Source organism: Sesamum indicum, linkage group LG10 (assembly GCF_000512975.1).
Source record: "Sesamum indicum cultivar Zhongzhi No. 13 linkage group LG10, S_indicum_v1.0, whole genome shotgun sequence".
Classification (NCBI taxonomy): Eukaryota; Viridiplantae; Streptophyta; class Magnoliopsida; order Lamiales; family Pedaliaceae; genus Sesamum; species Sesamum indicum.
Window position 1 is genome coordinate 15,058,457 of NC_026154.1, and position 14,252 is coordinate 15,072,708.

At 35.7% G+C, this 14,252-nt stretch overlaps 2 protein-coding genes across 5 annotated transcripts in view; one reads left to right on the forward strand and one right to left on the reverse strand.

Moving 5' to 3' along the window:
• Nucleotides 3,089-10,247, forward strand: LOC105172636 (GATA transcription factor 19-like). 4 transcript variants are annotated; one of them, XR_848668.2, is made up of 10 exons: nt 3,089-3,588; nt 3,869-3,955; nt 4,070-4,203; nt 4,719-4,826; nt 6,507-6,621; nt 6,872-6,928; nt 7,119-7,184; nt 7,559-7,621; nt 8,835-9,089; nt 9,203-10,247. XR_848668.2 is itself a non-coding variant. In XM_011094157.2 (10 exons), exons 1-10 carry the CDS (start codon nt 3,382-3,384, stop codon nt 9,245-9,247), a joined length of 951 nt encoding a protein of 316 aa, XP_011092459.1. In that variant the 5' UTR covers nt 3,095-3,381; the 3' UTR covers nt 9,248-10,247. The 4 variants fall into 4 exon arrangements, 2 of the variants coding, with proteins under 2 accessions (XP_020552859.1, XP_011092459.1); XM_011094157.2 differs by having other exon boundaries at nt 3,095-3,588; nt 9,021-9,089; XR_002287893.1 differs by having other exon boundaries at nt 3,093-3,588; nt 7,450-9,089; nt 9,203-9,765.
• The window catches only part of LOC105172635 (dynamin-related protein 3A-like), an 11,904-nt gene continuing 7,762 nt past the window's right edge, over nt 10,111-14,252 (reverse strand). Inside the window, exons 13-20 of the mRNA XM_011094155.2 lie at nt 14,037-14,150; nt 13,851-13,946; nt 13,705-13,747; nt 12,948-13,096; nt 12,706-12,852; nt 12,192-12,244; nt 11,550-11,649; nt 10,111-10,824 (exon numbers count right to left, since the gene is read on the reverse strand). Of these exons, the coding sequence (XP_011092457.1) occupies nt 10,555-10,824; nt 11,550-11,649; nt 12,192-12,244; nt 12,706-12,852; nt 12,948-13,096; nt 13,705-13,747; nt 13,851-13,946; nt 14,037-14,150 (972 nt within the window). The 3' untranslated portion in view covers nt 10,111-10,554. The remainder of the gene's footprint in view (nt 10,825-11,549; nt 11,650-12,191; nt 12,245-12,705; nt 12,853-12,947; nt 13,097-13,704; nt 13,748-13,850; nt 13,947-14,036; nt 14,151-14,252) is intronic.

Sequence of the window (14,252 nt, forward strand, 5' to 3'; positions counted from 1 at the left end):
GGATTTGGAGAAAGGATTTCAGACAATTCCATTGGAAAAATTTGAAATCCATCAATATTCAACGAGACATAGATCAAAACTAAAGTTGAAGTATTTGAAATCCTTTAAATTTAAATTTATCCAAACAAATTTTAAGGATTTAAAATTCATAATTTAGAACCCTACAAGTCAAATGCAACCTCACTGTATCCATCTTTTGGAAACTAATTTTGTCCCAACATGACTAGTATTGCATCAGCCTCTTATTTTTTATTTTTTTCTTCTTTGGATTGTTGAAGAATAAAGCATTATAATTGGTATGTAGACTTTTATTTATTTTATAGTAATTATTAAAATTACTATTCTGAGTATTTATCTTTTAAGGAAAGAAATGAATTGAAGGATAAATTTTCTTTTATAACAGCAGACATAGATGATCATAATTATAGTATAATAATTTATATTAAATCAAAAAGAGAGTTGAACTACTCTCCCTGCATGTTTCTGCTTACGAAATAGAGTAATTTTATTAAACTACCTCTGTAATATAATTCTACTTTAAAATATGAAATGGGGTTTATCATATGGTACGACAAGTACAATACTAGTGTAAATATAAAAAGATATATATAAATGATACAGCATGATTTGAATCTGTTCATTCAAAATAAATAATTTTAATTGGATAAAGTAAAATTAATATAAGACTATTAATTATTAATCTGTATAGAATAAAATGATATTACGTAAAAGAAAATCAATTTACGAATGATCCGAGAGCATTCTCATGATGCAATCAAATTAAGAATATATGATATACGGATTTTTTTACAATTAAATTTATGGTCTATTTGTATATTTTGACGTGGTTATTTGGAGTTGTTAATTTTTTATTTATATGGTTAATTTTCTACGTAATTTATGGTTAATATTGTTTTAAGTTTATTGTGTGTTTGATTTCTGTTTCTGAATTAATGGGATGACGGATTTGTTGTTAGTTTTTATGTCTTATATAATTTTTTTTTATTTAATAACTCACCAAAATTTTAAATAAGCTTATGCTACATAAGAAGAGACGATTTCTATAGCAGTAAATTGTCATAATCCACACTGGGATTATCAGTTATGTATGTAGAGATATGGAATATTATGAGTTTGATGATAATGAGGAGATAGAGCTGATAGATTTATAGATATACATATGTAGAGTAGTATAGTTAGGGCTGAAAGACTCGAGAAAGTGAAAATGGTACGATAATTCACTGAAAAAAATTACTGTGCACCATTTGAAAGAACAGAAAAATTAGGAAAAATTCATTGCAGACAATAATTTACTGAAAAACTATTGTTGAACCGTATATACTTTTCAATATATTACATCCAGACCTAACTCTCAAATTATCAGAAAATTCAGAAATAAAAAATTTAATAAAAGAAAGTGTGGAATTAAAATAAAAGAACAAGAAATTTTCAGTAAATTTTACAGACCCAAACGCCTTTTCGCTTGATTGACGCGGTGTGTGGAACGGGGATTAGGTGACGCGTGAGATACAGATTCCAACAACCAGCAGCGCACCTTTAACGTAAATGGCGAGTGACAGCTAAGTCCAACGGAGTTTGTGGCAAGTTCATCCTAACACCATCGCGGTAGGAGGGCGCGGGTTATGGCGGCGTTGGAGCTGTGCTGTCGGTTCAGATCGACGGAGGAATGGGTGGGGAGAGAAGGGTTCAAGTCGTCCATGAGAGAGAAGAGCTACAATTTTACAAATTTTTGTTTTTAAAAAATTAGTTTCAGCAAGTAAATTTTACATATTTGTACAACTGGGCTATGGACCTATAAATTTTTTTTAAAAAAAACAGCTTCAGTAGGCCAATTTATTTTTTTACACCCAATCAAAGTGTAAAAATTCAAAACCAAATATTGATATTATTTTGGCCCACCTCAAAAATGGGCCAAAATGTAAATCCAAACACAGTGGAGTAGTTTCAGATTTTGGGAGGTTTCAATACAGGCTTCAAGTCTCCTGAAGAACCATCACTACATAATCCTTCAAGCGTGACTGCTGATTCCTCTACAACTACGCATGAAATCTTCTATTCTTCATACATTTCATTTTTTCCAAGTGGAATTTCATTTTATTTCTTTAAACCATAATTTTGGTACGAGGCAAGGGATTTGTGATTGACAAAATTAGGTATATATTGTTAGCAACAAATTTAGTGCCCATTTCCCTCTTTTTCATGTCCATATGTGAATATTCGATACAACAGTTAGGATTAATTTTATTCAGAATTGATATTTTTAAGAAAAAAAAGTATATCTCATGAAATAAGAAGGATCAAAATTGCTTTAGTAATACTGTTGAAAGACCAAAAATATAATTTTGCTGTTCAAGACATATCTAATAAATGTAGAAAGTATAAAGAGATACAAATTTTAATTCAAATAATTCTTCCTTAATATTGTTGATATGCTCCCAAGTATTAGAAACACATATACAGTATCTAAAACTATATATATTTTTGGGTAAATTACGTCAATTCCTTTTGAAACTTGATATAATTACAATTACATTCCTATTAGTTCAAGAATTATATTTACCTCCTTGAGATTTGTTCCGTCTTACATTTAACTTCACTAGTAAGGTTCCGGTGATTTTATCACATATTCTTTTTAAAATACCCCTGATAAAAAAGTTTGACTATGACTTGACCAACTTTTCAGATGAAAATACCCTTTGAACTAAATTATAATGTTTTGAAAATTAAGGGAGTTAAGTGTTATGATCTCACATGCTTTGTACTTAAATGTAATGTATTATTTTTTTTATTTTTTGCTAAATTAGTCATTTTTGTTCATTAAATATTATGGGGATTATCTTATATATTAGGATAAATTACATATACCCCTTTAAAATTTAGTATAATTATAAATATATCTTTATTAGATAAGAAATTACATTTTCCTCCTAAGGAAGTTTTGTTATATATGTAGATGCAATCCTATATGATTGCGTTTAATATACATTTGACAGGCGAGCCAAACATGGCATAAGCAGAAAGAAAGAGGTCACGTGATCCAACCCCACCTGGCCTTGAGGCCCCCTCCATTTTTAGTACTTTCCAAGGATACGCTTTTCCCTTTTATCCACTCCATATATATCCGCTACTCTAAATTTAATCATCATCCTATTTATTCCCAAAATCTCTACTAATTTACTCTCTTAATCACTATTAATCCTCAAATCCAATGACTCCCAAAATCCTCACGCAATTTCCTTAGAGTTAGGGTTCCGATTTCTCCTCCATTTTCGGTCTCCTGCATGCCGTAAACCGTACGCACGGACATGGATGCTGTGAAGGGGAGGCCGTTTGATTATGCCAACGTGCCGATAAGAGTGCATGAGAACGGCGGAGGTTTCGACGCCGATGATATCAGCGGCGGCGGGGGGGGATGATACGACGAGCAGTGCTGAGGAGATGTCTGCGCCGATGCCTATTACTGTAAATAACCAGTTGTCGGTGCGGCTGCCAGTGTCGAGGACGAGTGAGCTCACAATTTCTTTTGAAGGCGAAGTCTATGTGTTTCCCGCTGTCACTCCGGAGAAGGTGTTTTTTTTTTTTTCAATTGTTTTTTGCTATATTTTATTTTTCTTGTACTTATTTCCGGTTTTGAGTTTTAGCCTGTTAAAATCGGGGAACTTCTGTAGTGTTTTTGACGATTTAGTGCTGTTGTTTGGAGTGAATTGTGTGGAAGCTTTAAATTGAAATACTTGTCTGGTTCTAGTAAAAAAAGCAGCTATTAAATTGGTGCTGAAGTTATGATTTTAGTGATTCAGTATTTGCACACCAACTGATGTGTCACTTCATGCAAGTATTTGCAATGTAGGTGCAAGCTGTCTTGTTACTCTTGGGAGATCAGGAGACACCAAACAGTATAACCAGCCCTGAATTTCTGTTACAACTAAATGATAAGGTATTACCAATATGGTTTTTGGGTATGTCTTCCTAAAGATGTTGGTCTCTTTTGTTTGGGTTGGGCCTTAATGTGGTGCAATGAGGTGGTAATGATGTGTGAAACGCACCGCAGGCTGTGGATGATGTTTCAAGCCGGCCTACTGATTCTCGGAGGATCGCATCATTAGAGAGATTCCGCGAGAAGCGGAAAGAGAGATGCTTTGAAAAAAAGATTAGGTACACTTGCAGAAAAGAAGTTGCTCAGAGGTAAGTTTTGTTTGGAACTTGAAAGTTAGTTGACTTTGCATGATGTTACCTGCTGAAAAAAGTACCATGTTATAATGTTGATTAATGTCAACAAGCATGCAGCAGAATAGTTGTGGCTGTAGGTGGAGGGTGCAAATATTTCCCTTGCCCAAATTTTTTAGATACCTCTTCCACATCCAGGTCACGTTGGGAAGTGGGGTTGTAATGTCCATGGACATAATGCTTCACTCAGAAATCATGGGCTTTTTATCACGACAGTGGTGCAGTTGGAAGAGAAGGATAATACTTGCCAACTTGATTATTGAGTTTTTGTGGTCTTGACCAAGTATTGACTGTTGGTTTGAGAGGATATGCTGACTTAATTTGAAACTAGTAATTAAGTTGTCTTTGGTGCTGTTACTGTTACGTGTACTTCTTTTTGGCTATTACTCTGAAACACAATGAACATAATATTTCCTGAACTCTATGCTTTGCTTCAATGGTAATCTTTTTGTGTCTGATTGAATATCTGGCAGGATGCATCGGAAAAATGGCCAATTTGCCTCTGTAAAGGATCTTTGTAAAGCATCCGCTGATAATTGGGTTTCAGGCAATATCACACCTCATCCTGAACCTTTGTCTGTGTGAGTATGGATCTTCCTTGCTTGCTGATAGCTCTTTGATTATATTTTGGTCGTTTTCCATGTATTTTGATTGATGTCGCCTATAGGGCAGCCAAAAGAATGCTATAGATCTTCCAGCTCCTGCCCTTCTTTAGAACCCATTAATGTAGTCTGTATCGATCAACTGGCTAAACCTTCCATGCTTTATCAGCAGCTGCTGAGTTGTGACACATACTGATCTTTCAAGTCCTTCTATTCTAGACGTCCTACAAGCGGTAGAAACCAAAGAAGTTGCTCGCAAGCTGTTAGCAACTAATAGGTAACATTAAGTGATGACTGACCAAATTCCTTCTGAAATTTACTGGAATTACAAGATTCAGCGACAAACATGGATTGCCCCTAGAATATCATATGAAAACAGAAGTAGATATAGAATTCATTCTTTCTATTCTGCTTGTTATTTCAATCAATTCAATGTCACAGTATAAATTTGATATGTAATCAATTTCTTTAGGCCAAATCTCTTCATTAGTCCCCCATTTTCACTTGTCATCCCAATTTAGGCCCTCATCTCTCAAATGTACCATAATAGTCCCTCATCTTTAAATAGATCTCACTATGTTTTAACGGATTCTAATTAAAGTACACAGAATATTCCACAAATGAGGGATAAAAAAAACTTATATACTTTAATAATTTGCCAATTATTAAAAGCTATCATTTATAACTAAAAAATGTACGAATATTAATAAAACAACTACTAATTATTCAAAGAGAAAATCAAATGCAATAAATATATTCTGAGTCTAGGTATTGAAATGCAAAATATATAACAAAAAGAATTTGCATGAATCTCAACCAGCATATTGTTTTCATTATTGTAACTAATTGTTTTTTCATTTTATTGGAATACATGATATCTTTTAGTTATTGGTAAATTATTATAATACATGAATTTTTCCTTCCAGTAGTGGAATACTCCATCCAATTTAATTAGACTCCGTTAAAACTTAACCGTGAGGGACCATAGTGAGAGCTCTTTGAGACATGGGGACTAAAGTGGTATCAAAAGTAAAATTGAGGGATTAATGAAGGGATTTGGCCATTTCTTTATCACTGTTAAGCTTCAGAAAAATAGTGTTCTTTGGATAATATTGTCGGGCAATTTCCTTTGTTTTCTGCAGTTCCTTATGAACTTATAATTTTATAATTAACTATAATTTACCTTGATTGAAGTTCATTTTTTCCGGGAATATGGATGCTCTAGATGTAAGAAGCAAATTATTACCAAGAAAAGTTTATTTCATATGACTTTCTTTTCCTGATGCCTGGTTGGGAAACAGCGGTCCTGATTATGGAAACACCATACTGTATTTTTATTCTTTTAGGATTCCTGTATCTAATTAATCTATGTACATGTGGAAGAGAGCCATTTAAAATCATGTGTTCTGCAAAACATAGCAAAGTTGCAGTGGACGCGATTTTTCATTTTGATTGGCACTGTCACATCATGAAATAAGTGAACAAATTTGTAAATACAGATATAGACAGATTATAGAAAGTTATATTCGTTATTGGTATTTGGAATATTTCTTGATATTTATTCTTGTTCATATACATAACCTGTGATTCTTTAGTGCTCTCTTGTCTTATTTTTTACTCTATTTTTTACAGTTACACACTGTTCATTTTCTGTTATAGTTTACGTAGATGTCAACATTGTGGGGTTAGCGAAACTTCAACTCCTGCAATGCGTCGGGGGCCAGCAGGTCCACGAACTTTATGCAATGCTTGTGGATTGATGTGGGCAAACAAGGTATAGGTTACTTATAATTTTCATGGCAACATACTTTCTCTACTAGTTCTCACTGTTTATCATAATCAAATTGAAATCTTTTCTTCAGTTATTGATCATTGGTTTGAAAAATAATATATGATATTTCAGATTTACCCCTTTTTATCCCTTTGGGATGAATGAAATTCATCTAGTTTACCTTCTTGGTGCTTTATACTTTATGCTGGCCCTTTTTCTTCAAGTATGTTTTTGTAACTTAATGTGTTCCCAGGGAACTCTAAGAGATCTCTCAAAGGGCGGAAGGCATATATTAGATCACAATGAAGCAGTATGTGATGCATTTATAACTTCTCACTTTCTCCTCTTTTTGTCATTTCACAACTACTTGCATCAGGATCTCTAGTTTGTCTGTTACTTCAATATATTGTAACCATCATTGCTGAGATCGTCATCTGCTTAACAATTACTTTCATTTGCATACCTTATTTAAAGAGCGTCTATGTTCCTTTGTCCAACAGGAAACTCTGGAGATCAAGCCTCCTGCTGCTGAGCCAGATAACTTATATCATAACCATGATGAGGAGGTAACTACATGCTCCCCTGCTCTTAAAGTGTTTCAGTATTTCTGGAGCAGTGAATCTTGGACTCTTTGAAATTTGATAATATTCGTGTAATGCAAAGTATCTTGCCATTTTCCAATCTTATAACTTTTGGAGAACTTCCACAAAATGCTTTATCGCAATATGTGGAATCTGGACTTTGTTGAAACAAACAAATTGAAATGGGGAAGGAAATTAGAATATTTGTACTATCTTGTTAATTTGTTCTGCTCACTGCAAATATGTTTAGAATGAACTTTGAGGACGAAATAGGAGGAGCATAAAATTATGTATTGCGTACTGGTGTTATATGCTTCAGTGTGTCAGATAGTGTGTTTCCTGTTTGATTGGCTGGACAGAGAACTCCTGAACAACGGCCTCCTTTGGTGGAATCTGGAAATCCTTCAGTAAGGACTCAGCAGGTATGTAATATTTAAAAATCCACTAATGACCTCATCATAGACAGTTCTGCAAATATTTGTCTCAAAGTATATGGATACACCATTCTTTTCCATCATGTTAGCAACATATGCTGCTAAGAAATAGTTAACCAAATATAGAATTCCAAATAAACTCTGTTCAAAACTTTTATCACTTAAACTCACAAGAACTAACTAATAGCCAATACCATGTGGTTTAAGCATCATATAATGAATCATAATAAATGTCTTAAATAGAGCTTAGAGATACAAAGTGTGTGTGTTCCTTGGGATGACACCTCCTAATCCACCTAGATACAGTCTCCTAATTAAAATCAGATTGTAGTGGCGCCTTTAAACGAAAGAAATGAATGCCACTATTCCACTGCAATTACAAGACACGGGAGGAACAAATAAGAAAATGCACTACTGAAACTAACACATTAATCAGGCATCCAATTTCAATTTCTTAGATTTTACCACATGCAAGCAAAAAAGCACACAAGGGTAGTCAATGCCAGATGGTATTTGCAATTTGGGAATTGCATGATCAGTTTTATATTTCTTGGTAGCAATCCTATTCTTCAGTCCAGTTTTAGCTGCTTTACTTTCCAGGAGTTAATGGAGATTGCTGAAGGAGTTGCTTATGATTCATCAATTGGACTAGATTCATCTGGAAACCTTGGTGAACAGTTGATTGTCCCTTCTGAAAACTTGCTTGATTTAGAATTTGGCAGCTTTCCACTACCTCCGAAATTCAACATCCTTATCCGTCCTTTTAGTTTGTGATGCCTTCAGAAGTATTCGACATGCTCTTGTCAACCATCTTTATGATTCCTGATCCCAATAAAAATGGAAGTATCCTATTCAAGATCCCTTACTTTGATATACTGGAACATTGTGCTAACATTCATAATGGCAACAACATGAGCGTTCACTTAATCCGCCCATTGTTGTGAATCCTACCTTTCACAATGAGTGGAAGCAAAACCTTGCTTATTGCCTTGCCAGAGCCACAACCACATGGACAAACCTGATTTCTTGAGTTACACGATGGAGTTACGTCTGCTGTAGTTTGCCATCTGGAATATAAGTTGTAATGGTTTTGCTCCATTAAAAATCAGTTTATGATGTTTTCCGCTTAAATTCCAGAGCTTTAAGAATTAAATATACTTTGGATGTAGCTTTCGGATTTCTAACACATCATCTATATCAGTGTACAGATGTTGTGCATGCATATCACTTGTGTTGTCTTCATATTTTCCCGCCTCCTGACAGCAACCGGTTTATTGAAAATATACTTTCTACTTGATGTTGGAATGGAATTGCCCACTCTCCTAGGAAAATCGTTTGAAGAGTATTGATGAAACCTCTCTATATCACTGTATCTTCTGGATGCCAGGAAACGTTAGAGGAACTCACTAACGCATCAGGATCTGAATTCGAGATTCCAGCAAACTTTGGCGAACAGGTCTGCACTTTTAGGAACTCAGAGCAACTTTTGGACAATAGCAGGCCTTCCTACCCAATTTAGACCTTGTTTTACTTGCTTCTTCACTTTTGTTATTAATATTATGTTTACAGGTAGATGTCGATCCACGAATAGCTACCGAGTGGCCGGGGACATGACAACTGATTCCAATCTGGTCATCGCCACTGGAGATGATGCTGGCAGCCAATTTTGAATCTTTTAAGAGCATGATGTTGACTGTAGCAAGTATTTATGCATCGGAGGTGGTGTTGGATAGAACAATGCGTAGTAGATAAATGCCATGGCAGTTCGTAAAGGTTGTTCCAAGTTGTAGCAGTTGATAGTTGAGAGAGACAGGTCTTGAACTCTAGGTGCCGTTGCATGGATGTTTGTGTATTCTGTGTAGTGAGAAACAGTGAGCGAATTCACTGTCTAAGATAGATATCTCTCTTGTCTAATTTGCAGTGATCAAATATGCTGTGTAAGATAGATATCTCTCGTCTAATTTGCAGTATCAGTATCGCCTGAGTGCTGGTTGAGTTTGTCCCATGCCAAAAGTTAATTCAAGTTGAAAGATCCAGAAAATAGTCAGGTACCGGTAGAGACGATGCCTTCAGTTTCATGTAAAGCAAATATTGTAGAGCATCATTTGCAATGGAAGCACTATTTCACTGGACATTCGAGATTCAGTACCTGCTTAATGTTAACAATTGCTTCTCAAGCAAGACATCTGCAAACACCTTGAGGAATCCCTATTTAAAAAAAGGGATAGCAGAGCAACGAGGACTTTTCACTCAAGTATATCAGACCTAGTTTTGTCTAGAATAAAACTACTGAACAACAAACATGTAACATCGAGTACATGAACAAGTCTTGTGCCTAAAAGATGCAAGGGATGGTCCCTTGTCAAAAACAATCAGGAACTTCCAATTCCCAGCAGAAGTAACAGCAAACAAATCATCAAAGGTGCACGTTACTATTGCTTAAAAGAAATTATAAATGTCCAAGAAACAAGGCAAAATGCTTTCTATACAGATGTCTTCCATTGAAGCTTATCAGAAAAACTGCAGTTTTAAACCCTTGTCAAATTCAACATTTGGGGTAGACAAAACAACTGTTTAAGGAACTAGAGTTGTCCAAATAGCTTTGATACATCTGCTACTGCGAACAAAAATGGGGAAAAGGGTCACAGCACACTCTGAAGTTAGGAAGCAGTGGCTCCTATTTCTTATTGGAGCTATTTTAATCAAGCCATTTTATAACTAACCGTATTAGGGGAAAAGAAAAAAAAAGAATATGCTGTATGAATAGGGAAACCTATAAAGTCAATTTCACCATTCTCCGTTTAATTAGAATGCTGACCCTTCACCGCACTGATCCACAAAAGACGATTCTTCATCAATCAGGAATACCATGTATGGAGTCATCCCGATGAATATTCTGGTCTGCAGCATTCCTCACAGGCCTAAGTATCAATTGTTGGATAAATACCCAGCATAGAACTACGTCCTCCATTAAAATCTGAATAATATGGTGAGTGCAGCTCCCCCGAATGCGATGACTTCCGTGACTTTGAGTTTTTGGGCGAAGCACCATATGCTTCGGCTGAACCACTGCTAGTGTTATACAACGATGAGGTTGGAAGGCCATGGATCTTTGGTAGGCCTGTTGTATCAGTACCCAAGCCGTAGCCCCTCTCAACTGTATCAGCTTCAAGTGGTAGTTCATCCAAAGTCTACATTCAAAACAGATACTTATTTTAGGTACATAGAACACCTATCCAGCAACAAAGATGTGATGCCATTGCAAGAATTCCGGATTAAGGGATATAAAAGAATTAAGGGAGGCAGGTTCCACACAAATTCATTAGACAAGAAAAGAAGCAAAAGACAAACTTGCACCATCCTACAAATGTAGCAGCTCTTAGTAGCAAATACTAGGTTTATATGGAAAAGTTGATCTACTCATGCTAATTGCTAGCTTTGTCGGTGATTATTAAAGTGATTTGTTTTATACACCTCGATGCGATGTGGCGATAGAAATACTTTTTTACCAAAACATGAAACAGAATCAAATGAGTTGCAAACACATCCTATTTGGCATTAGTGACAAAAAGACCCAGTTCTTATTGGCTTTTCCTTGTGTTGGTCCATATAGAAGTAAAATGCTTTGGCACTTAAACCAAAATATCCATTGCCATCATTGCCACACACAATTACATCTTCAAAGCCCAATTCAACTGGAATGTTAGAATTTTATCAACCATTAATTAAAACAAAAATCAACATCACAAGAGGCACAAAAAGAACATAGACTGTGATCATGCTTATGAAATATGCACATGCACTTAAAAAGAAGTCGAGAGTGTGAGGAACATTAATAGCAACCGAAGAAGATCAGTGTAGAAATGGAAGATCTATTAAAGGCCTTTTCTCCTACACCAAGGTATCAAGCACTTACTCGGAATGCTTGCTGCAAGACACGAAGTGTCTCGCGCGTACGCTTCCTCTTCATGGCTACCTCATCTGGTTCCTGTAGCATTTCTTCAAACAAGTTGTCTCTGCTCACAACATGAGGTACAAGAATCACTATCTATGCATTTTGTGGGAGCAAAAGAATCAACCATATAAAGTACAATACGGCAAATGCATTTTGCTAGTCAAGACCCACATACACTTCCAGACAGTAAAACAGAGTCGTACAACATAACATGACCACCAAACCCAAGCCATCATAGAAACCTCTCCAGCAGAGTAGACAAAATATTTCACTCGGATGGAAGAAACACAATTAAGAGAGACTCCACAATACATGTGGTCTCCACCCCACACTATGAAGTAATGGATGAGAAAAGGAAAGGAGAAACTAGTGAAATTTCCTGTCTGTCTTGTTCTCTAATAGGAGGAAAACAAAAATGAACGCAGTTTCCAAGCTGGTAATCAAAACTTCATTCCTATCACCTCTAAATTGTCTAATTCAATATATCCATTTCCCCCCCTCTAAGGCCAAAAAGCCCACACACTCAGTTTGATTTTCCCCATTCTACTTTACTTATCTTCTATTATTCAGAAAGCACCAACAGAGGTTGAACCCAGCACATACCTGTAAAGCTTTTTGATGAAAACATTATGGAGCTCTCGTTTGGTATGGTTTACCTGCACAGTAAAAACCCCACAGTCGTTTATGATTAAAAAGGATCAACAAGATCAGATCTCATGAATAAACTGATAATTACAATGTATTTTAAATACATGCAGGGATTGGGTCGCGGAAATGAGAGTTAACAAATGCGAGCAATAAGAAAGAAAGACTCATGAATATATCTTTGGAGGTAGAAATTTGGTGCCCACATGTTTTCAGGTAAAGACATGACTATTCAATGGACACCTGACAGAGTAATGATAAAAAAAAAGGTTCAAGAAGATGTCGCAATTAAACAGGTAAGTTGACAATGTTTTCTCAAAATACTGAGGTATCAGAAACGATACACAGATAGAATCTCCAAAATCCAAATATTACAAGCCACTGTTGATAAAGTCACAGCAAAACTTAAAAGAGAATAAACAAAGCAACAGAAAATGAACGAAAATTCAAGAAAAGTGATGTGCAAAATTACCAGAAAATGCATAATTGCTTTTGGCACAGAGTCCTCAATGTTCTTCCTAACAATATCATAATATGACCTTAATAACAGCTTTGTAACAGTAATCTCAATCGCCTCTTGATCTGAGTGGGTTTCTGAGGGCCTCAACACACTAGGGGGCTGCGATAAAATAGTTAAGAAAACAAGAGGCAAGCAAGACTGATTAAACCTCTAACAATAGATTTGAATTATGCTGAAGAGAATGCTCCAGATACCTCTCTCAGATGAATCATTGAGATGCCCTGCTCCATACTCTGAACAGGTTCACTAAATGGTTTGCTGGTCGAATTCTCTTTTACAGATGTACGATTATCATGGCCGCCAAAAATTGAAGATATTCCCCAAGTCGAACCAGCATTGTTAACTGGTAAATAATTCAGAAGTGCAATATTAGAACCCATCAACCTTACCCTACTGAATATTCCATGGAAAACAATTAACCACTTATACATCTATAAAGCACATAAAAAAAAAAAAAAGGCCCTCGATGTTGAGCAGCTTGGGACTTCTTATACAATGCAAGATATTCAGCTTAGATCTTATTTTTAATTTCATTTTCATTTGTATAAACTTATAGGTGTATCTTTCTGTATACAATTTACAGCTGAACTCCCACGACTGATATCTGGAAGGTCTATGCCACACCATTATCTACTCCATTTCAGTATTAATAAGAGAGGGCAGGCAGCTGCCAAACCCCCCAGCAAGAGCGCCAATGGGTGTTCACGAAAAGAAATGAAGAAGTGGTCAAAGGCACTAAAGCATTGCAAAGGGCCTAACACACATTTTTGACAAATGGATTTGGCAATTAGTTGAGTTATATCAAATTGTATTTGTAGTCGTTATGTAACAAAGGATGCCAGCAAAACTTTCTGTCTTCTAAACTTCTCCTATGAAAAGTTGGGTATCCACAGTACTGCTAATTCTATCCACAGAAGAATTCTTCCTTAAAAAAAACTAAAAAAATAGTACCTGGAACTCCAGTTTTCTCAGCTTCCGCAACAGGTCGAACACCCTTTGTGTGAAGGGAAGAGCACCATTAACACAGCACCAGTCATTTTTAAAACAAATAAAATCTTTGGAAACCCTGCAGGCACTATGGGTAGCAGTAGCCATACCTGATCTGGAACAATACCATTCACTTGGCGGGCAAGAATAGCACGAGACTTTAGGCTTCTCTCTGAATTTAGTGCTTTCTCTGAGTCTCCTCCGTCCTAATTGAGAATCAATCATCATCCCAACTAACAGATCCTTATTAGGAAAAGAACGCAGAAAGAAATCACTCGGTACAGCAAAGTATTTACCTTCTGCCTTGAAATGGGTGTGGCCATCCGGGCCGACTTGGTCTGTTGTAATGCAAGCTCTACAGCTTTACTCCCGCCAATAAAATTTGGATGAGAAGTGTTTATGTAATCCATCTAAATAACAGGATATTAGATTCCAGCAATTTATGAAGTCAACAGATATTCAGAAGTAAATAAGGCACAAGAATTCATGAAAATGATTATAAAGTAGGCCAA

Bases quoted from the DNA above. Each gene is read 5' to 3' on its own strand.
- LOC105172636 (XM_011094157.2), top strand. From the start codon at position 3,382: ATGAGAACGGCGGAGGTTTCGACGCCGATGATATCAGCGGCGGCGGGG. The intron at 6,622-6,871 runs GTATAGGTTACT...ATGTGTTCCCAG, and splicing joins GATTGATGTGGGCAAACAAG to GGAACTCTAAGAGATCTCTC. The intron at 6,929-7,118 runs GTATGTGATGCA...TTTGTCCAACAG, and splicing joins TATTAGATCACAATGAAGCA to GAAACTCTGGAGATCAAGCC.